The 23,603-nt window shown below is 46.3% G+C and overlaps 1 protein-coding gene across 1 annotated transcript; it reads right to left on the reverse strand.

The window, feature by feature from the left end:
• Window positions 1–7,024: 7,024 nt before the first annotated feature.
• acvr1ba (activin A receptor type 1Ba) lies at window positions 7,025–23,365 on the reverse strand. The gene is made up of 9 exons (XM_079741431.1): window positions 23,226–23,365; window positions 12,765–13,001; window positions 11,594–11,845; window positions 11,141–11,371; window positions 10,769–10,936; window positions 10,480–10,636; window positions 10,267–10,391; window positions 9,746–9,876; window positions 7,025–9,417 (listed from the first exon to the last, which is right to left on the reverse strand). The coding sequence occupies exons 1-9, from the start codon at window positions 23,287–23,289 to the stop codon at window positions 9,292–9,294; spliced, it is 1,491 nt and encodes a 496-aa protein (XP_079597557.1). The 5' UTR covers window positions 23,290–23,365; the 3' UTR covers window positions 7,025–9,291.
• Window positions 23,366–23,603: the final 238 nt, after the last annotated feature.

Raw genomic sequence — 23,603 nt, forward strand, 5'->3', positions numbered from 1 at the left:
TGCCCATTGTTGAGAAATGCACTACATTTCATGAAACGTTCCTGCGTGTGTCTCCTGATACTTTATTGCAGACACTATAAAGAACAGTATCATTTAAAGCTTTATATCATTGAAGATATATTTCACCCCCTTTTCTGTTATTAAACCAATTTATTTTATGGGCGTTGCAGAGGATGTAGGCAGAAGAAAACCTGAAGGTGGAGTTAACACCGGCCATTACATTTTCTATAACATTTAACTCAATGTCCAACAATGAAACTTGCATTGAAAGCTGGAATGTGTTCCTTTGATTAGTATTCTACCGGTGAAAGTTTATTTATATGACTTATGTTTTTAGGACCAGTTTCCTCTACGGATTGCCCTATTCATGAACATAGTCTTATCAGATTGTACTTTATGGTGATAAACTCACCAATATTGCACCGCTATGGACAGTTCGGGTCTCTTTGTGTCGGTATACCTTTGGTTTCACAAAAGTCCACGTTTGTCAAGGAAAACTCTGTCGGATGACAGTGGTGTTGAGCTGTAAGAAGACCTGCTCTCAGAATCTGACTGATCCTTAACTCGTTGACCCCCATAAAAATCTCAATAACATTGTATTATATCTTTAATTAAAGAAAATACATTTTTCGAGCGATATGATTGGTCGAAAAAATTACCTGGTCCTAACAACATTAAGCCATATAAATAAGTCCCTTAAAGGTCCCATGGCATGCTACTTTATGGATGCTTAGATATAGGTGTTAATGGGCCCTTAATACAGTATTTGACAACGTTCAAGTAATTCAGCCACTACGAGCCAGTCCCACAATGAGCTTTCCACAAACGTGCCGTTTTTTAGAGGCGGGTCAAGGTGGAGGGTGGGGGTGCGGCCCTGAGCAGCTTGCGGCCACGGTACCATGCGCTAGTGTTTACAGTGGATGTATCGCAATGGCTCGGATTCATAATATCATCCGGAGGCGCACACAGCTTTTGTTCATGTTCTGTAAATATTCTAGAACACTCCGGGTGCTCCGGCAGGAGTCCTTGCTCTAGCCTATATCTAAATAATCATCATATCATATATATTATTACGGCAAAAAGCTGTGTGCGCCTCCAGCCGATATTATGAATCTCAAACGACTGTGTCGGGTTCTCCGACGTCTCTGGTTCTTCCACTTCCACATCAATCTGAAGTAGACTGAACCTTGACATGAAGGAGAAAGGGATTGTTCCCCATGATTGTTGACGTGATTGTCTCCCGCCGGAGCCCCATTGCCCACTGCCGGAGGGATTGTCTCCCTCCGGTGCGAGACAATCCCTTTCTCCTCTATGTCACGGTTCATGTAGTTCAGGGAGTAAAGCCAAAGTTCCTTGCTCCCAATTCCTTCTCAACAATGGCTGAGATAACCCCCACTACGAGTCTTGTTATGGAAATACCAGAGACATCAGAGAACCCGACGTGTTATGTGCCATAACACCAAAAGCAGAACGGTTATCCATTAACAAACAAGTGTACAATACTTGAGTTACAATGTGTGTATTCACACACACACACACACACACACACACAAACACACACGTTGTGCTCGCATGGTCGTAGCTCATTGTCTCATTGGCAGGCCAAATTCTCTGAGCGGGCAAGGCAGAGAAGGGGGAGCTAACATGTCCCTATATGACGACATACAGGGAAAATTCGAAATCGGCGCGTCTGAACTTTGTTTTTTCAAAGGCAGAGCAGGATACCTAGTTTTACACCTAACGCCATTTCTAGCTACTAGGGGACCATAGGCAGGCTAGGGAAACTCATATTAATGTTAGAAAACCTCAAAGTGAAAATTTCATGCCATGGGACCTTTAAGAGAATGTATTCTTTGCCGTTGAAAAAATTACACAATGCATTGATATGTTCTGCAGAACGTTTCAGGACCGCCCATCCCTCCGTCCGAGAGAGTTAGCTGCCTGACGGCCTCCACGTCAAGCAATACTGTTGGTTACTCCTCCTAAGAAATCCTTTTTCAAGCGATCTGATTGGTCGATGGTATAATTAAAAAAAGTGTGTGTGTGTGTGTGAGTGTGTGTTAAACCAGTAGGGGACAGCAAATGTCCCCTAGCATTTTTCATCGGTAAATTGATGTGCAGAGAAATACAATTGATGTAAGTTTCAACCGCTGGATATAATTTTAACATGAAGATAAATATCCCAAACACAATCCTGGTTTCTTTTCTTTGGATCTGTCTCCTCCTAATCCTCAGATGCAGGTTGTTACCTATCAAGCGTGCAATTGCTGTACTGGTACGTCCCTATTATAAAGTTGTTTTAAGCCTTGTATGCCATCAGTCCCTGTCTAAGTCTCACAACTTCGCGCGCGCACACACACACACACACACACACACACACACACACTTAGGGCATTTAGCAGACGCTTTTATCCAAAGCGACTTACAATAAGTGCATTTGTTACAATAAGTACATTTGTCATAAGAAGTGAAACAATATATCGCTGTCGGTACAGTAAAGACGTTCATAGAACCAAATGCAAGTATTACAATCGCTAGGCTGACCCATTCCCTGTGTAAAGCAGCGATAGCAGCTACTGTAGATGCTACACAATTAAGTACCTTGAATAAGTGCAATGTACAAGTGCCAGGACGTACAACATTCAATGGTGGCTGTGCATTGGTTTCTATGCAGGGTCGAGATGAACTCTGAACAGGTGAGTTTTGAGTCTTTTGCGGAAGCTGGTGAGCGACTCTGCGGTCCTGACATCGGTAGGGAGCTCGTTCCACCACTGAGGTCCCAAAACAGAGAGAAGTTGTGACTTTGCTGATCGACCTTTGCTTGCTCTTAGCGATACCAGACGTCCAGCTGAGGTAGTTGAGCGGAGGGATCGAGCTGGGGTGTGTGACTTTACTAATGCTTGGAGGTAGGCAGGGGCAGTTCCATCAACTGCCTTGTATGCCAGTACCATCATCTTGAATCTGATGCGAGCTATTACAGGGAGCCAGTGGAGGTCTCGGAAGAGGGGGGTTACATGTGAGAACTTTGGTAGGTTGAACACGAGACGCGCTGCCGCATTCTGGATGCGCTGCAAGGGTTTAATCGCAGAGGCAGGGAGTCCAGCCAGGAGCGAGTTGCAGTAGTCGAGGCAGGAGATGACCAGTGATTGGACTAGAAGCTGAGCTGCTTCCCTTGTGAGGAAGGGCCGGATTCGGCTATGCCAAGCTCGGCGAGAGTGGCGAGGAGGATCTGGTGGTTCACAGTGTCAAATGCTGCAGACAAGTCAAGGAGAATGAGAACCGATGAGAGGGACGAGGCTCTGGCCGCCCGGAGGGACTCAGTCACCGCGAGGAGAGCCGTCTCAGTGGAGTGTGCTTTTTTGAAGCCTGACTGGTGAGGGTCAAGCAGGTTGCTAGATGAGAGATAGGAGGCGACGGCACGTTCCAATGTTTTAGAGAGGAATGAAAGAAGAGATACCGGTCTGTAATTCTGGATGTCAGTGGTATCAAGCGTTGGTTTTTTGAGGAGAGGCTTTATTCTGGCAGTCTTGAAAGACGTTGGTGGCATGGTGGTGGCATGGTTAGATGTTATAATTCTGTTGACCTCGTCTGAGGTGAGAGGGATGAATTGGGTAAAGACAGAGGTGGGGGTCGGGGGAGGGAGAATGGTGGCAGTGATAAAAGAGGAGCTAATGTCCTTTACTTTCTGGGTAAAGTAGGTAACAAAGTCATCAGCAGTGAGGCAGGAAGGAGGAGGAGGGGAGGGAGGGTTGAGGAGGGAAGAAAATAAGGGGTTCTCTTCTTCAGTTTCCTGGGGTTTGAGGCGGAGGAGTTAATTTTGGTCCGGTAGAAGGCAGATTTGGCTGTTGACACAGTGGAGGTGAAACCTGAGAGAAGAAGGAGATAGTGAGATAGATCATTAGGACAGTCTGATTTCTTCCATTTCCTCTCAGCTGCCCGCAACTCTGCTCTATGGGTCCGCAGAGATTCAGACAGCCAAGGAGGGGGGGGTGAAGATCGTGCCGGTCTGGAGTGGAAGGGACAGAGGGAGTCCAAAGAGGAGGAGAGGGAGGATAGCAGGGTGTCAGAGGATTCCTCTGTGGATAGTTGCGAGAATTGTTCAATAGAAGGTAGTGAAGACAGAACAGTTGAGGCAAACGTAGAGGGAGAGAGAGTTTTGAGGTTGCGGCGGGTGGTGACAATGTGGGGACTAGAAAGGAGGGGGGAGAGGACTTTAAGGGGAGAGAAAAAGCAACAAAATGATGGTCAGACACGGGGAGTGGGGTAACAGAGAGAGCAGAGGTGCCACAGGACCTTGTGAATATCAGGTCAAGCTGGTTCCCTGCCCTGTGTGTGGGAGGAGAAGGGGATAGTGTTAAGTCAAAGGTGGCAAAAAAGTTGGTTAATTCAGGTGAGTGCAACTTCTCTGGCAGGATGTTAAAGTCGCCAAGTATAACGAGTGGTGTGCCATTTTCGAGTGGTGTACCATTTTCGAGTTCTCTGGAGTGATCCAGGTCTCTGTCAGGGCCAGGAAATGGAGGGTATTGAGGGACGCGTAGGCCGAAATAGAGTCTGCCTTTTTGACCGCTGACTGGCAATTCCAGAGTCCTTCCATCACTTCAAGGTCAGTGATGGCGAGGGTGGGTAAATGGCATAGATTAGATAGGTTGCGACGCCGAGCAGAGGATCTATTGCGGCGTCGTCTATGACTAGAGATTCTAACGATAATTGAATTACGACACATAGCTACTATACCGTGGCCTCTAAGGTCTTCCTCGAGGGACTTCCACAGAGAGACTCCCTTGGTCTTTGTTTCCCGGGTCTTGACTCCCACAGAAAGACTCCCTTGGTCTTTGTTTCCCGGGTCTTGACTCCCACAGAGAGACTCCCTTGGTCTTTGTTTCCCGGGTCTTTTGCTGGGTCCTGACGCTAAAGCTGACGCTACTAACACTTAGCCTTTAAATGCACATGGTAGCTCAGGCAGCCTTAGCTCCGCCCAGTCAATCAAGCCTATTGTTCACACCTTGTGACCGAAACTACACTCAACGACCTTACTATCAACAACAACACAGCAAAAACCAACACTGCAGGTACTAGGGTTAAAGTTAGTACAACCAATTGCAATGCCAAACACTATAATTCTTAGCTTCAACACTCACCACAGCTAGATATGAGACGACATTCTTAAAGACAAAATGTAATGTAATGTAACACACACACACACACAGTATAGCTAGAGCAAATGGGCATCCTAAGGCCTGGCTATTCTATGAGTTCAGAGTGGTATTCCATCAACCAAGCTAAACGCAAAGCCAGGCTTTTTTCGCTTAGCCACACTACTTTCAGTTAGAGTTCCGTTCAATTAACGTGATTTAAAGGGGACATATTATACCACCAGGTGTGACTGTGATGAGCCTTACAAGCTGTTTCGAAAATCTGCCCCAAATGACATCACTAGTGGGCGTGCCCTTCTAGATCTCTGCTGGATAGATCAGTCTACCAGCCTACCCAGTTGACTGAAGTAAATGTTGCTCATCGATCCATCACTAGGCTGCACCAGGCGCGGCGCGGGGACTGCTGCAGATGGAGGCCCTATTTACGCTCAGTGTTGCAATAAAGAAAATACTTGAGAAGGTGGATTGATCATTAAAGTTTAATCAACAAGGCCAACGCCACATAGCACTTATACAACAGTTAATTAACTGTTGTAAAAAATATGTACTTTTCCAAAGAGTAGCGGACAGCCACGGAAACGCACCTTTGTTTTGCACTGGATCAGACCGTCAACTGGACCGTTTGTTTCTTGCAGAAACAACACAAAGAAACAACACAAAGAAGCTAATAATTATCAGAGGGAAATCGTCGAGCAATATCTCTTCAGATCAGAAGCGTCTTCAATGTGAGAGCAACAGTTGTCATGCAAACATTAAAGATCCTTTGAAAAAAATAACTTTATGCAGCTCATTGTGACGTCATAAGAGAGATGACCTCTCGACCGTGGCCGCGAGTTTTGGCGTGTTCACATCGCTGAGAATTATGGGGAATACCTTTTCGCGACGTCGGAAAGTTCTCATGAACGACACCTCATAACGCTCTTATGATTCTACTTCCGTTCGGCAAGAGGGCCCAGATTTTCATAACAGATTCCGCCTTCAAAACAGCTCGGAAGTTCTGAAGCTCTTACGTGTCTTTACGTAAACCTTCCCTTCTTCCGAAATAATAGTGTTCAGGAAACGCCCCTTGGAAGTTTGTAGGCTATGACATAAAACCGGAAAACAGATCGTTCTGGAGACTAGACTTCATACCAACAAGTATGGATGCCCGCCGGGACCTCTTTGCACTTCATTGCTGAATCAGATGATTCAGTTATTAGAACTGCTTGCGGTGGTTGAACATGAGCGAGAATTTATCTGGTGATGTTTATAATTGTAAGCTTTAAGGTATCGTAATGCAAATGTTAGAATGTGTGTACTAGGCCATCTGTACCATCTTTAGACAGCGAAAAAACAACTACATAGTATCAGTCAGGCCAGTGAATAATTGGCAAGCACAATGTTGATTACCCTAGGTTGCAATTATTGGGAAATCTAAGTGGAATATGAATTATGACATTTCTTTCAAAGTTTGATGTCAATGTACTTGGAAAGAGAAGGAACAGGGAGACTCAAAAACCGCATTGAATTCATGCCGAGCCCACGATAGAAGTCAGGGGCTTCCTCTAGATGGCGCTGTTAGATGACCGTTTCAAAGCTTGCCTCGTGTACACGTCAGTTTAGTGATTGAATGCAACATGATTTATTTCAGAAGGTCACATGACTATCCTGTGATGAATCTCCCCCCTTCCCTAACAAGAGACTTGAAAGTGACTTGTCTGTTATTTCGCAATCCAAGGCAGAGATAGTTAAACCATAGGGCCTGCTCTGAAAAGTAATGAATTAAAAACACAGGAGATCACTTTGCAACAAAACTTAACCCACATATTGCAATATTCAAATAAAGATGACCATCATAAGAAAAAAGGTATTTATTGTTCATCCTCTATGTACACATTGAAACTAATTCTGAAAAGATTTGCATCACTGTAAATATTTGACAGGATATCTTTTGATAAAATACCCATAAAAAAAGAAAGGACAAGAATTTGAGATTTGGGTTCCCCCGATAGTCTTCCTTCAATCCTCGGCCCCACACACAAGTTCATTTTCCTACAAACAAGCAACAGGTTTGGCCGACTATCAGAAGAATGAGTATGTACGGGAAGGCAGAGGAAATGGACAGGATAAGGGTTTAAAAATCACATTGATGGCTGCAGTGTTCACGACCACATGCAGAAGGGAACAATGAATTGGTTAAAAATAATAGTGAGTTAAGTGAACCTCTAGTACAGGTTAACAGAGTTAGCCCTGGGATATCCAACTGCCAGTGTGATACTTTCAATTCAGCCGTCTATAGACCAATATTACAGAGCCTAGGGCTGTAGATGATTTCACACGGTCACATCCAACATTGTGACCAACCCTGTCCAACAGTTAGATCAACATTTCACTTGTTCCTATTTCTGAATAAATATGCAATTGTTGAGATTCCAGAATTAAATATGATGCCCCTTTATTTTCCAGTGTCAACGAGAGTTACCACTCCAGAGAATGAAGGAACAGATTTGGTGAGCTTTTAAAAGAGCCCAAAAGAATTGCATCCAGTTACTTCTTAGAGAAAAAAAAACAAAAAAACGCAGCAACATGACCTAGGATCAGTAGTACCAAACTGCTCTAGTAGCAGGTAGGAGTTAAGAATCCAGCAGATTTCCTTTTCAAAACGTATGGACCATGCAGATGAAAAACATTCAAAATAAAAGTACCTTCCAGTGGTGCATGTGGGCAATAACAGGAGTGTTTTATATACACAAATCATATGTACCCATCAGTAGTGTCTTAAGAATAAAAATCAAAGCAAACACCCAATACGTCTTTAAATACACAAAAACATGAAATCAACAGTATTTTTCCATTGCCATTGCTTACGCTTATTTGCTCAGTGTGGGTGATCTCATTGCCCGTTACCAATGGGATTATGCGAGCATTGATGAACATGTCAAAATCTTTAAACAATATAATAAACCTTTTCTTAAATACAATGGGTTTGGTACTAAACAACAAAGTTGATTATATATCAAGACACTGGCTTGTAGCACATCATAGTGTAATCATCAACATGAGACGAAAAAAAAACCTCAAATAAATTAATAGAAATTCAATCCGCTAAACGCTATCCCTGCGACATTAAAAGTGGGGGAATGACGCATGAGGCGAGAAACAGCTGTGCACAAGGTGCTGAAAGCTACGATACAGCGCGACGCCCATCTGGCAGCGGGCTGTTGAGGTAGGGGAGGGGCCATGTGTTAATAGTGTTCATTCTTAAACCATCACGTCCACTCTCACCCGTTCCATCGCACCCGGCCCCCCGAAGAGAGGGACTGCTCCACTCCTTCCACGACCACCATGACATAAACAGTGCTTGAGCCTCTCCCTAAACACAGGTTTACATTAAAAGCATTGCCATGACAACAGTAATATGGAGTTGTCTGCGTCATCAGCCCGTGACATTATTCGCTGAGTCTTCTGGACAAAGTCAGTTCACCATAGGGTCAAATGTCCAGAGAGGTATCAAATAAATCAACTTAAAACAATCCCATCACTGTACACCAGTAGCATATCCTGCTAAGGGGAGTGGAGGAAGAGGAAGAGGAGGGTCTCGCAGCATATCCAGTACGGGGAGGAAGAGGAGGGTACAGTAGCATGTCCAGTTTGGGTGGTGAAGAGGAAGGGGGAAGGTAAAGTAGCATGGCCTGCTATGGGGAGGGGAGGAAGAAGAGGAGGGTATAGTAGCATGGCCTGCTTTGGGGAGGAGACGAGGAAGAGGAGGGTATAGTAGCATGGCCTGCTTTGGGGAGGGGACGAGGAAGAGGAGGGTATAGTAGGACGAAGAGGAAGAGGGTGGGAGCGATGCTATTAACAATAATAATGTTGTGGTGCCGGGGCCTATGGAGATAATGAAGGAGGGGAGGTGACAGAAAATCTCAAAATAGAAAAAGCTGAAGAAGAGGGTGAGGACAACAGGAGGAGGAACGAAGGTGGGGGGAGGTTGTCAGTAGTTTTGGCTAAAAAAGGTGAGGTAGGCCTTTGTCACAACTTGGGAGTGTGTTGGCGTTTTAAAACTGGCAGGGGTGTTCTCCGGCTGCAGTCCGTCTCATAGTGTTCTTTGTTCCATACGGTATTCCATGTGATGCTCCTCGCCGAGCACGCTCCGACCGCCTCACATCTTGACGTCCTCCTCCACGCTGAGCTGCGACAGAGTCTTCTTGATGCGCAGCGCAGTCAGCCGCGCCGCACCGTTGGCGTACCAGCACTCACGCATGATCTTACCCATCACACGCAGCGACTGGTGGACAAACACACACAAACACACGTTAAATACAGTGTGTGTGATCAACGCTCTGTTTGAACATTCGATAAAATGTGAAAAACAATATTATTTCTAATAATGATGATAATAAAATAACTTAACCCAATATAAATCCTGTTTAGGCTTGATGTCAACAGTCTTAGATAATCGCTTATTTTAGGAAAACAATCTTAACAAAACCCAGACCATAGCAGAGATTTATGATATCAAGTTCCTTTTCATCGCGTCTCATATAATTGTGCAGCGCTGGTGTTCAGTGGCTGTACGCTCTACGTCTGCAGGGTGCATCCCATGGGGGACTCACCTCGTAGCTCTGCCACCAGTTGGGTACGTTGGGCCTCAGTCTCTGGTCACACACCACCTTTCTCATCTCCTCTATGGACGGGTCTGACGGCACCAGGTCAAAGTAGGGCAGCTGGTACTCCTCATGGATACCTGAGAGCACGAGAGCGGATTAGTCCTGTCTAGCATTGGTGTAACGCTCTGTGTTCACGTCTAGAATGTAAACAGACTGCATTTATACAGCGCTTTTACTAAGCAGTTGCCACTCAATGTGCTTTTAAATAGTGCCTAACATTCACCCATTCATTCACACACACGACGGCGGTGTCAGCCATGCAAGGCGACATTCAGCTCGTCAGGAGCAGTAAGGGTGAGGCGTCTTGCTCAGGGACCCCTTGACACTCAGCCAGGAGAAGCTGGGATCAAACCAGCAAACCTTCTGTTTACCAGCAAACCCGACCTACCTCCGGAGCCACATCCGGAGCTACATGCTGCCCCGTGGACTCAACACACATCACGGAAAGCTGTGCTCCACTGCCTTACCTCCGGTGTTGCAGCGTCGGGCAACCTCCCAGTAAACCAGGCCCAGGGCGTAGATGTCGGCGCACTTGAAGGAGTCAAAGTGTTTCATGTTGATGGTCTCGTCCAGCACCTCGGGGGCCATGTACCTGAGAGCGAGAGGGATTCAATGTCAGGTCTGGGTGTTCTGGCGCGGCGGTCGTCAGGGGACCCGGAGTGGAGCCTTGCGATGCGTACCTCTTGGTGCCCACGCGCTGGTTGGGCGCGATGTCGATGGTGTCGGTGATGGACTCGTGGCGCACGGCCAGGCCCAGGTCAGCGATGGCACACATGCCGTTCTTCTTCACGAGGATGTTTTTGGACTTGAGGTCTCGGTGAGCGATGCCAGGTTTGCCTGCAGACCCAAAAAACACAAACATCACCACCAAGAAACACCACAAATAAGCCTGGCACCAAAGCCCCCCTGCATTAACCCACCCCTAGTACTCAGCCACTGTATGAAAGGTTCCCTGCTGATGGAGCTCACCTTGCGTGCCCAGGATCTCCATGTGCAGGTGGGCCAGGCCGCTGGCCGCCGACAGGGCCAGCTTGATCATGCCCTCGATGGTTACCGAGTAATGGTTCAGGTAGTCGAACAGGGATCCATGCTCGTGGTAGTCCGAGACCAGCCATAGCTGGGTCCAAGTGCCATTGTCTGAAAGAGAGTAGACGGAACAATGAGGATAGGTAATAGGGTGGCATGTGCTAATAAACATTGGAGCCTTATCACATCAACATACATTTTTAGTTATACCCAAATAAAGAATTCCACATGGAAACAGGGAATGTTCGTCCTTTGTGCATGCGTGCCTGACGTGTGATCTCTTGATTTTTAATTCATAACCAGTCCCCCTCTGACCTTTGTTGTCGGCGGCGATGAAGCCCAGGATGTTGTCGTGCCGCAGCATGATGGTCTGGTAGATCTCCGCCTCGCGGAACCACGAGCGCTCCTCCCGCGACGAGAAGATCTTCACCGCCACATCCCCGCCCCGCCACTTCCCCCGCCACACCTCGCCGAAGCGCCCCTTCCCGATGATCTCCTGGAGCACAATGGTCCGTGCGACAGTGCGCTGCACAAACAACGGTAGGCCTGCAGGGGGCAGCACACACACACACCATCAAGGGTCACCATGAGTTTTTCAGGAATATTACAATACTGAGGCCAATAAAATGTATTATTATAAACAAACATTCATATCCCGAAATAAAAAAAAAAATCAGCCCTGGACATTATTCACAGTATGAATAATAAATTATTGATAGAAATTATAAATGTTATTAATCTAAATACTCGAGATGAGGAGCCACTGACCGGAGCCGGAGCCTGAGGTGGACATGTCGTAGATGAGGTCCTGCAGTGTCTTGTCCTTGGCCAGGTAGAGGTGGTCACAGGACGGGTCCTCCACGTCCAGACGCTGCCGGTGGCTGTAGGCCCGCTGGTGGTACTGGAACAGGAACACGCCCCCCATCAGCACCACGCACATCAGGAACACCGGCCCCGCGATCACTGCCACCAGCTCCACGGGGCCCCAGGTCCCCGACCAGCCGTCCCCTTTCCTGGGGACTGAGAGTGGGAACAGAGAGACAGAGGGAGTGAGAGACATACACAGATTTGAAATGTTATTCTAATATTCTATACTGAGAACAATTTTTATTTCCCTCAGGTCAGACTTTAATCCAAAGCAACTCCAAGAAACTTTGGATAAAAGTCTTCTAAATGACTATGTGTAGTTCAGAGTGAAGATGATCTCATGGGATTCAGAGCGATGTCCTAGAAGGCCTCTCACACATGCACCTTAAGTCAGACCTTCTCCGGTTAATAGGGGAGGTCTTTAGTGTGAACGCAAATGTCCGAATGCACCCCTTCAGATTGTAGCCAGCCAGACCCCTGGTGCACAGTCCGGAGGATCGGAGAGCCAGATACTTCACAACGAGCGAGTGGGCGTGTTGCTGACGTGTTATTGACGTGTTGCTGACGTTTCTACGGGAGTAGAAGTACGCAGCTTTGTATATTTGTCTTCTCTCCTGTAATTGCGTTCCAACCTCTTTTTGCTTTTCATCTTGTGGATATATCTTAATAAATGCGGTATCGATATCATCTCAAAAAGAGTGAAGTACAGAGTTGGTAGCCTCAGCCGCGCTCATCCATGTGTAAACAAAACACTGACTTCCGCTGCATACTTTAGCATCACGTCCCACCTCCTACATGCTCTACCCAGGAGCCACACCTCGCCTGACGTACACGAAGGACCTCTAGTATGTGTGAACACGTCTGATGCGGTTTAGCTCCGCTTGTGTGCATGTGTGAAAAGGCAACTCCCGATCAGCTCCGGACCAGATTTTCTGGAGCTGATGTGTGAAAGGCCAATAGGAGGCTGCAAGTACAGAGTGAAGCCAGAGAAGTTCAGAGTGAAGCAGGTTGTCCACAGTGAAGTGAGCGTTGCAGAGCGAGGCCGGTCTGTAGGGCGGTGGGGGGGACTCACCAGGAGCCTTGAGATCCACGCTGTTGCAGTAGTCCTCGTAGCAGCAGTGCGTGTTGAGCAGCCCCTCAGCACTCAGGCAGTAGAAGGGCTGTCCCGGGGGAACCAGGTGGTCCCGGTCGATGCAGATGCGCACATGCTCCTCCTTCCCCTGGCTGATGAAGGTGGAGGCCATGCAGGCCCCATCCGTCACGCACTCAAAGCCCGATCTCTCACAGTTGGTGCAGTTACAATGAAGGGCTGGGCGAGATAAAGAGAGAGAGGGAAAAGGAGAGAATGTTGAGAAGAAGTCTCATTTACAGAAACAACAAAAAAAAAGTAACTACACATCTCCTCTTTTTAGTCCTCCGTTAATTAAAATCACCCAGGTAAAGCAAAGGGTCAATTTAATAAGAGAAAACAAAAAAAACATTAAATAGGGGTGAGTGGTTGTTCTATTTGTAACATGACTTGTCCAGCAGGGGGCCGACTGTACCCAGAATGAACACATTGCTGTAGCCTCCTTATAGTGGCGTGTGTCGGGGTGGCGTGCAGAGAGAGAGACAGCATTACACAGCAGCCAGACGGCCCCTGGCGGCCCTGAAATCAGATCTACCACTGCAGATGAACCCAAACACACTGGGTGGAGAGAGAGCGGTCCACCAGGACAGAAACCCAACCAGGGGAGAGGAGAGAGGGGGAGGGAGAGCGAAGGCCTGGGCCACATCCCCAGTGCAGTAGATCTCTTTATCAACTAAGGTTAATCAACTGTTTGTGAATGATAATGCCCAACCGCCAACAACCAATAGTGACCCACTATTATCTCCAGCACAGCGCTAAAAATCTGCACGCTAATGCTGGGTAGACCATACAGGATAATTAGCCCGATTTTGTTCCCGACTTCCGACTCGTCAGCAAAGCACTGATTCTTTGATGGTTCATGGATAAATATCAGCCGTAAATGTGCTCACTTTACCTCACATAATGTTTAATTAGGCTGAGAACTACTGAACTACTGTAGAAAATCCTAAAGTATCGACAAACCGCTCCTCTCATATCATTTATGAGAAAAAAATCCTTGTACATAAGGAAAATACCTCATTGGATTGACCACAGGGTTTGCTTTAGAAGTAAACATTGTTGCAAAATAATTGACAGTGGAATTTCTCCTCCACCTCGTAGTCAACAAGCAATTTTTAACTCAAACTACACCAGTGGACAACACTTCAGCATCAAGAGAAAGATTCTGCATGAGAGAGATTTGGGCTGCATTATACATCAATCATTCTTCAGCGTGTGACAACCATGGATGGGAATTTGAATGTGACAACCCAGAAATGATATTGGATGCATGATAGGAACTAGGGGTGGGAATTGGCAAAATTGTGATGATTCGATAGTATTTCGATATTTGGGCCATGATTCAATATCATTGCGATTAGAGTTTCCAATATATTGCGATTCATGACCCCCATATTATTCAAAGGCATTATAAAAAATGAAGAAAATAAGACTGCTCAACTCACTTCAAATGTCACATTTAATTATGTGAACAACTACAACTTCTACACATTAACTGAAGTGCAAAAACTTAGGAGGGTAGTGCAAAAACGTTATCCTTGATCATTCAGGACACAGGACCTTAGTAATTAATCTCTGAATAGAAGACTGCTCACATTAATGCTGAGTTCCCAGCACATAACTTACATTTATCTAAATACAATAGAGTAACATAAAGCAGACAGTAATATTAACCTGAGAATAATTATATAAATAGGATTAATTTAGAGCTTCAATCAAATTGAGGAAAATAACAAAAATGTGTACTGCTAGAGTCCAGTCCTGTTGGCTGTAAGGTCATCAACCAAAATGTTAAATTTCATCTGTGAATTTTGGAATTTTTGCAAAAAAGTATATTGCAATACTTATATTGCGTTATCTAATTGTGTCCGCAAAATATCGCGATACTGAACAGAATCGATTTTCCCCCACCACTAATAGGAACGGACACCACATAAAAAACAAGTTGTGGAATGCAGACCTGACACAACAAACAGACATAAACTCAATCATTGAGGTCTGCAGTTCAAGTGTGTTTAAAGAACAAACCAACAGCCCTTTATCAGATGTGTCACCGGAAAGTTGTGTAATCCAACATAACGTTTTCTCTGATCGGAAAAAGTATGAGCCAACACGTTTCCAGCTCCACTGAGAAAAAGCACCTACTGTTAAACCAAACAACGTGTGCTTGCGTGTGGAAGGGGGGTAGTGCATTCAAACCATGCCTCACACACAGGGGCCCTGTTAAAAAGGTGAAGCCATGGAATGAAGCCGCCCTTTAAAACCAGCCCCAGTAGTGCACCATGGGCTGAGAGGACCGCCACTGGGCCCACCACCACCCAGGGTCAGAGCTGTGCAGCGACTCAGGAAGCAAGGCGCTGCAAGCTGATTTGATTAGAAGTGAAATAAGGAGCTTGAGTCACAGCGCATATGCTTCTCATTTAGAGGAAGGTCAGAACAAAAGACTCTTGACTCTGCCACCACATACAGAGCTTGGCTGATGGGCATGTTTTTGACCTGAGTATGATGAACGGACTGACAAACCAGGACGTTTAAATTATATTGATATACAATAATTAATTATTTCATTATGAATGATGATAGAGAGATGGTCCTCGAAGTGAAGAGAATGGAGGGGACCAACCAAGACCACAGGAGGAGACCCAGGACTCCCCATCATGTCCAGCTGCTCTCAGTGCCAACAAATATCTCTGTCTGCTAGTGGTGGTTAGACCAAAAACGTGTGTGGGAAGATGGTACTAGTCATGTGGATGTTGTGGCTGTGGTTGCAACTAAATGAAGTCACTCCTCCCCCCTCCAGATTCTCTGTGAATGAGCTGCTCACAGGCTGCCTCACCCCCACAAACTCACACATGTGCAACCAGGATCTTTCTTATCACAGCTCTGGCCCCTCTCCACCAGGTCTTACCGAAAGTCGCTTGGCACAAAATTGACCGATGGTGGGTGGACCGATGCATGGATTATTGCGCCATCTGAATGCAACATCCCAGAGTTCAACATGCACAGCCCTGCCGTCATTCAGGGTGGATCGCACACATCTGCTGCGTGTTTTGGCCTGCCAGTCTAGAACTCTTGCCGTTAATTGAGTTTTTTGTTCACAAACGTGTGGTGAGACTGCCCGTCTGCCTTGACGTGCAAGTGTTCCCAGGAGCTGACGGGTAGGTTCTAAGCCACTGATTGTGGCAAACGCAAAACCTGGCTCCTATGGTTGCATGCAGTTGGAATTTCCTGCAGATTATGGATAAGGTGAGGAAGGCCGATCATTTAGGGAAAAACAATTCCTGTGGACCAATCAACAGGCAGGACCACATCCATCCAATCAGCAGGGGAGGTGAACCAACCAACGATGGCTAGTGTCCATAAAGATTGTCTAGTGATCTCACAGACAGGATATGAAGACTGAAGACTCACAGTTTGATAATAGTTTTAAACCTACTAGCCCTTGCACTGAGATCTGTGTCAGAAAACGGCTTACTTTGGCTCAAACATTTTTATAAGTGTTAAGCAATGCAATGAAAAAAGGTATGCATGAGTAGCAGAATCTCAATAGTTTGTTACATCAGAATCAATGCATGTGTCGTGTCTGTGTTTGTGTGACAACTTCACTAAAAACTCCTTCTCCTCAAGACTAGCCCATGGTTTGCAGTCTACCAATAGTTTGGATTGTGGCAAATCTGGTTTAGTGCAGAGAAGAAATTAGAAGCCAGTCCAAAACTTGGTGCTTTCTCACAAGCAAGACTAGACAAAAGTATTATCTTGCTTGTGGATCAGGGCAAAAGCAAATCAAATAATGAGCAAAGCAGCGAAAGTCTAAAATTGTTCTGTTCGGGGAGTGAAGATGCATATACATAGCCTCAAACCCACAGGGATCTGAGGCAGGGGGGGAGGTCCCTGATCTGAGGCAGGGGGGGAGGTCCCTGATCTGAGGCAGGGGGGGAGGTCCCTGATCTGAGGCAGGGGGGGAGGTCCCTGATCTGAGGCAGGGGGGGAGGTCCCTGATCTGAGGCAGGGGGGGAAGGTTCCTGATCTGAGGCAGCATGAGGATCCTGATGTGAGGCAGCATGAGGTCACTGTGGCTTTACAGAGGGCCTTTGTGTTGAGATTAGGACGACATGAGCTTTGGACTAGTCTGGGTTCCCGACTGAACAAAGAATAGAAAAGAGGTGGGGGGGGGGGGGGGGGGGGTCATGAAGTAGAGGGGAGAGCAGGGGTTCCACTCTCAGGATATGGAGGCAACAGTGAAATACTACTAGAGACTTCTGGCGGTGGTGGTCAGGGCCAGACAGCAGAAGGGGTGTCAATGGGAGGAGGGGGTGCCCCGGTGTGGGCGGGAGAATGAGGCCGTGGATTGGTCTGGGGGAGGGGTGACATTAATGTGAGTTTACAAAGCCCCAGGCTGCGAGAGGGGGGTCTGACTGACCAGCTGCGAAGGTCATTAAAGCTCAGTCTAGACTTTGACAGAGAGGAGGGGAACAAGACAAAGGGATAGGGGGGGTGTTCTAGGACTCAAGAGCGAAAGGGGAGTCGTTAAAGAGTGGCTGGTGTAAAGTTCCTCTCATTCCGTTCGTGTTCAGGCAGGAAATGGCCCGACATAGTTTGGATTAATAAAACACAGACACTTCAATAAGGGACCAGAAAAAGAGGAACAGGGGGAATCTGATTTAAAGTCGAACCACAGTTTGTGACAGGATGATAGTCAGACCTACTGAAAGTAATTCCTAGTAGTAACCCTGTCACAAAACAGACCTACTCAATCCCCATCATAGTAGTAACCCTGTCACAAAACAGACCTACTCAATCCCCCTCCTAGTAGTAACCCTGTCACAACACAGACCTACTCAATCCCCCTCCTAGTAGTAACCCTGTCACAAAACAGACCTACTCAATCCCCTTCATAGTAGTAACCCTGTCACAAAACAGACCTACTCAATCCCTCTCTTAGTAGTAACCCTGTCACAAAACAGACCTACTCAATCCCCTTCCTAGTAGTAACCCTGTCACAAAAACAGACCTACTCAATCCCCTTCATAGTAGTAACCCTGTCACAAAACAGACCTACTCAATCCCTCTCTTAGTAGTAACCCTGTCACAAAACAGACCTACTCAATCCCCTTCCTAGTAGTAACCCTGTCACAAAAACAGACCTACTCAATCCCCTTCATAGTAGTAACACTGTCACAAAACAGACCTACTCAATCCCCTTCATAATAGTAACCCTATTACACAGCCAGACCTACTCAATACAAAGCAGACCGACTCAATAACCCTGTCACAACAGAGCTCGCCCTCCCAGTGAGATAAGGAGGTGAAGTCAGTGGAAAATAGTTGAAGACCATTTGTCCAGGGCCGGAGGGGAAGAGGGGGGGGGGGGGTTCTGGGGGCGCAGACAGAGAGACGGCCGACTGCATGCGTGCAGAGCACCGCGGCCATTACCAAAATGCACAGGCTGAAATTAGATCCATTCAGATACCAGACTGAGAGCTGATCAAGACAAGCAGACGCCACCAGACAGTGTGAGTGCAGCGTGCACGCACATACACACATGTTTTCTGTGAGTGCACACTACAACCACACAAACACACACAACGTAATGCTCTGCCCTAATCAATGGTGGAGAAGGAGGAGTCATTACCTTTGTCTGCATCTCAGGGTCAGATTACTGATCTGATTCTGAAGTGATGCCTCTGGGGCTCGACAGCACCAGCTATCTCTGGAAAACCACCTCCCTCTAGGCTACAGCGTATCCTGTCTGCTCCCACGCATGTACCGCCTGCCAGCACACCGACTGGTGCTAGCTATGGCTGCACATCAGCCTTGGACCCCCAAGCAGGGTTTCGTGCAAAATCCTGGCTTCGTTCACTCTAAAAAACGTGTTTCTCGTTTGATGTCGTATTATTCTTCCACTTGACCCCCAGCCTGCTGTGAGAGCCGGCCTCACCCATTGCACCTGCACACACTACAGCATTGTACCTTGGTATGGGAGAGGAGCTTGCCGCTAAGTCTGGTGTGGGGCCTCATGAGCTCAATCCCACAAGATTCTTGTATAGTTATTCTTCCTAGTTAGGGCAAGAATCAACAAGTAGTGTGAATTGTGTTCAATATGAAGCAATCAAAAGGGACAGTATAAAAGACAGGATTGTATAACCTTGATTAAGAAGCACAGGCTCCATCAAATAGGCCAACCTGTGCTCATGTTAAGCTAATCTGTCAGCAGTTACACATACCAAAACCCTCAGATGAGTTCAATCAGTGCACTGGATAACCTTGGTTCCCTGATTGAAATCACTACGAAAGAAGCAGAAGGAAGGGGTACTAGTACATTTCCCTACACTGGGCCAGCAGAAGGACGGCAGACAAGTGGAGAACCACAAAGCAGAGCACGTCTAAATCCACGTTCCTGAAGCCGACAACCAAAGAAAACGACATCCAACACGCCTTCAGGGAGACAGGTAAAATGGAGGCCCGGTATCAGGTGAATCCCTGTATGCTTGAGAACACAGCTCCCCCAACCCCCAACATTTATCCTACAGCAGAAAGGCTGTAGGATAAATGTTGGAACCCACGTTGCCTCTCTCGCCCATCGTCTTCCCGGCACGGAGTGCGAGTGGTGAGGAGAAGAGCAGTCTACGATTAACTGTCGTGGTGGTAGTATAGGGGGGCAAATCCCTTGTGGCAACACACCAAGTTGGTTCTAGGGCCAGGTCAGTCAGAGGCTACGGTGTCTGGAGAAGCAATTAGGACCCCATGCATCCGGAGGTCCCTAACGAGACTCTTGTATACTTGTTGTCAGTGTTACACACTGCAGTGATGCTACATACACACCGCCTGCATTCGTCCATTGTATTGCATAAAATTTAAAGCAGCCTACGTCACTACTCGAACGCAGCCTACGACGTCACTACCCGAACGCGACCTACGTCACTACCCAAAAGTGGCCTATGTCAATACCCGAACATGGCCTACGTCACTACACCCAGGGAGCGGGACATTTTATGCTTTTAAAACAATAGGGTAACTCCTCTGTACACAGCCAACGGTCCCTCTTCAGCCTTTATGTGCAGTCTGATTCGGCTGGAGCCAAGTGGATCTGTCCTCCACGTCCAGCAGAGCACACTTTTCAGCGTTTGTCTCATTGTTGGAAGATGTGATAATGAGTTCTATCTGGTCTATTTATCTTATAATAATTCCCTCTAAAATTCAAACATAGGCGGGAGATAGTCTGTCACTAGGGTTTAGACCACGATGATTGGAACTTATCTTCTTTTAAATATAACATTTAACATCAAATTCAGAGCTCACAATCTGATACTATTCAATTAAATTACTAGCTTGCATTGGATATTTTGATACTTCCCGCCAGGTCTAGGCAGGGGATTTGATGCATGCATTCGATGAATCCAATGCATGCCTCACCCAAAACGCAACCCACTGGTTCGACATGCAGCTGTACTGGGCAAAAGCAGCGCTACCACAAAACACTGTGATGCAGGTGGGGTGTACAAGGCTTTAGTACATATCAAATTAATCTTTTATACTACATATAACACATAAGAGAGCTATGTGTTATATGTAGTATATACAATAAGAGAGCAAGTAAAAGTGGTTTCGGTCCTGACTGAATGTCTGTTTTACAATTTTGGTCTACATGACGATTGATGGCAACAGCTGCCCGACCAACTGGCAAAATTTTTGTGAAGCTTGGCTTGGCCCATTTGTCTCGCTAAGCTTGGGAGCTTTTGCATTTTTTTTATTACTTTACATCGTTTTGGGAATAAGGCATAATGACGCAATATTAGAACTCCAACATTTTGGCTGATAAAGTCAGTGTCGGGGCCCAACATACTTTACAGAAGAGCAACCTGGGATAATGATAAACCGGGATAAGCTAAGACACACATACACAAATGCCCCCCAAAGGTGGATTGGGGAAATATGCTAGTTAGATAGTATAGCAATATTTGGGACTCTGACCGTCGGGGCTGTTTGATAGTGTCACATCAGGAAGAAAATAAACAATTGCTCAACGTACAGAGAAGAATACCGTATAAAGAAAATTCTCCCCTCCTGCAGGCCTGTTAGCAAATACTAAAACAAAACAGAACCATTAAGTTCCCAGATCATTCCATAATATTTCTTGAGAATCTAACCAAGACCAGTATGTGCATGCCCCAAAAAAAAATTATTACAACTATTTACATTTCATCACATCCACTGAGCCAGAAAACAGCACTTGTACCGGTCAGGTTCAACAGTCCAACAACCAGGGCCTATCATCTACAACCTGCAGAGATACCTCTGGGAGTGACCCAAACCTGGCGGGCGGGGTGACAGTGTTTTGAACGACTTAACACAACAAGCACAAGCGCTAATATGATCGGATCGTTTGAACCCTGCTCAAACGAGGACTTTGTGTGGCGAGGAAAGCGATCGTCCTGAACTTATCCTTTACAGCCCCTTGGGGGTCTGAGAGTGAGCAAACCTGGAGTGTACTCCTTATGGAATATAATCTAAGACCAAGTTCCATTGTTGTAAGTGAGAGTAAAAGAAAAGCAGGGAGAGAAAGACGCTCCCTGCCTTAAGGCAATCTGTACAGTTCAGTGGCCATATCGTATTGCAGTTGTGTTGGATCCATACAGGCTCCCAAACACAGACGACTTCTGTTCCATGTTGCTAAGCGCACATGCTGACAGATACATCCCATTCCTGTCTTCCTGTGGATCCCCCTCCATAGCCGGTGTTCTGCATTAGCAGCAGCTACTTTTGGGTTGGTCTGGTTTCAGTCATGCAATAATCCATTATGTGGTGTGAAACAGTGGCTCCAGACAGACGCCCCTTATACAACAGGCTTGTCCAGCTGCACAAAGTCTGTGGAGAGCACAGGTCCTCCCACTTTTCCTCACACTTCAGTGTTCCGTTAAACTAACCGGGCCATTCAAACAGCCCACTCAGGTGGCACTACAGCCGTCCAGAATTAACTTCCCTCTATGTTCCTTTGCATGATATATTGACCAGACCTCAGTGCAGTGACATTATCTCAACTAAGTGGGGGAGGGCATAATCTCACTGGTTCTTGGAAGGAGGATGACTCACCATTTACAACACAACACACAGGGTAATGGGGAGGGACGCATGCAGGATAATCAGCATACACTCGCCTTTGTTGTTTTTGTGTGAAGTTGCAAAGGGACAGGAGTTAGTAAATTGTAAAGAATACTGAAAGAGCAAAATGAGTACCAGCCAAGGGACTCCAATAAACAATGTTCTGCAACTAAAACTATTAAATAAAATCACTGATTGGGACCCTAATCACAGATAGCATTAAAAAACAGCACATAGCTAATACCACTGTTTCTGGGAGCCACATGAATCTGTTCATTATGCCTGGAACCGGGAGTCAGCTGCTCAAGGCAGTCATGAAAGATTGAGGCCGTGACAGCCAAATAACCAGTGCATGTAAAACCCCACTTTCCATCACAAAGGAGCCAGACTTCACCCCTGACTCCAGTCTGGGCAGCCTGAATGGACGGCTGTTGTCGCCCTATGAGACCATTCACACAACGCTGGGGGCCCACTAAACATACTTTATACTACATAAAATGCACACAAAAAAACGGACTTCAATTATTTTAACTCCATGTACACATTTGGGAAGAACTTTAAAAATATAACAAAATTAAAAAAAAAAAAATGTTCCATTTATACTTCAGGATTCAATTGATGGCAAATATTCTGACAAACGCATGACCAAGGCAAGTGCAGTGCGCGACTTCTTGGTTTATCGTACAAGACATAGACAACATGCTTACAGGTTATTGTTAAAATAACATTGTTAATAAATATCATTGAAAATAACGTGCTTATATTCTGATAATATCTAGCACAACAAAGCCGCCCGTGGAGTCAATCCCTCCACCAACACACACGGGCTGGGACGTTTCGGTCACCCGTTTCCGATTAGACTAGAATAGACTCAGATTAGTAGTATTTTAATGCATTAATCTAGCCTTGTAACCCACACATATAGCAACACAGGCTCCAGGGTTTATCTTCCGCCTTTATACCCCTCGTTGAGGAGTGCCAACAGCACCACTCGGTCCACAGCTCCCCGGAATAAACAAAGCTGCCGTGTCGTTGTTCGGCCGCTCCGTGAGGCTACCGCTCACCAACATGACTTAACGTGTCGCTATCGACACATTAATATAACGATATCGGTGCCGAATTTAATGGCTTACGAGTGGTCATCGCAAAAGACGGCGATAAAGGGTAGAGGCTAGCTCAATAATGTCAGCCAAATCCCAACACACAAAGCGCCATGATGAGGAGCGACAATAGGAGCCGCTCCAGGAACGCCGTCTTTCCTCAACACACGGGGCACAAACCGGGGGATATGTTCGTTAAACTCACCACTGCCGCCAGACACCAGCGCCAACAGGACGACCAACGTGAGCACGTTTTGATATAAAGCCATGTCTTCTTAATTTCCCATCTCTTGGCGTGAAATTCGTTGAAAGCGTTGCGTTATCAACACGGCCTGAACTGATACACAACCACAACCCGACCACATACACACGCATACCACACAGCGGCCAGATACCAGCCCGCGGAGTGACGTCGTTAAAGGGGCGTGTGCGCGTCTTAAAGGGGTGGGCTCTATGTCCTGTTGTTTGGGACTGTTCTAAAGTGAGATAGGCACTATCATTCCATTTTAGGGGATACCGGATTTTTTACAAGATCCCCCATTTTACTTTTTATATATTGAGTATTTAATAGTGTTATATCAGA

The sequence above is a fragment of the Pollachius pollachius genome (genome assembly GCF_949987615.1).
Source record: "Pollachius pollachius genome assembly, chromosome: 8".
NCBI classification, from domain to species: domain Eukaryota; kingdom Metazoa; phylum Chordata; class Actinopteri; order Gadiformes; family Gadidae; genus Pollachius; species Pollachius pollachius.

Bases quoted from the DNA above. Each gene is read 5' to 3' on its own strand.
- acvr1ba (XM_079741431.1), bottom strand. From the start codon at position 23,289: ATGGCTTTATATCAAAACGTGCTCACGTTGGTCGTCCTGTTGGCGCTG. The intron at 11,846-12,764 runs GTGAGTCCCCCC...TCCCACTCTCAG, and splicing joins CGTGGATCTCAAGGCTCCTG to TCCCCAGGAAAGGGGACGGC. The intron at 10,637-10,768 runs GTGAGCTCCATC...TTGGGTCTGCAG, and splicing joins GGAGATCCTGGGCACGCAAG to GCAAACCTGGCATCGCTCAC.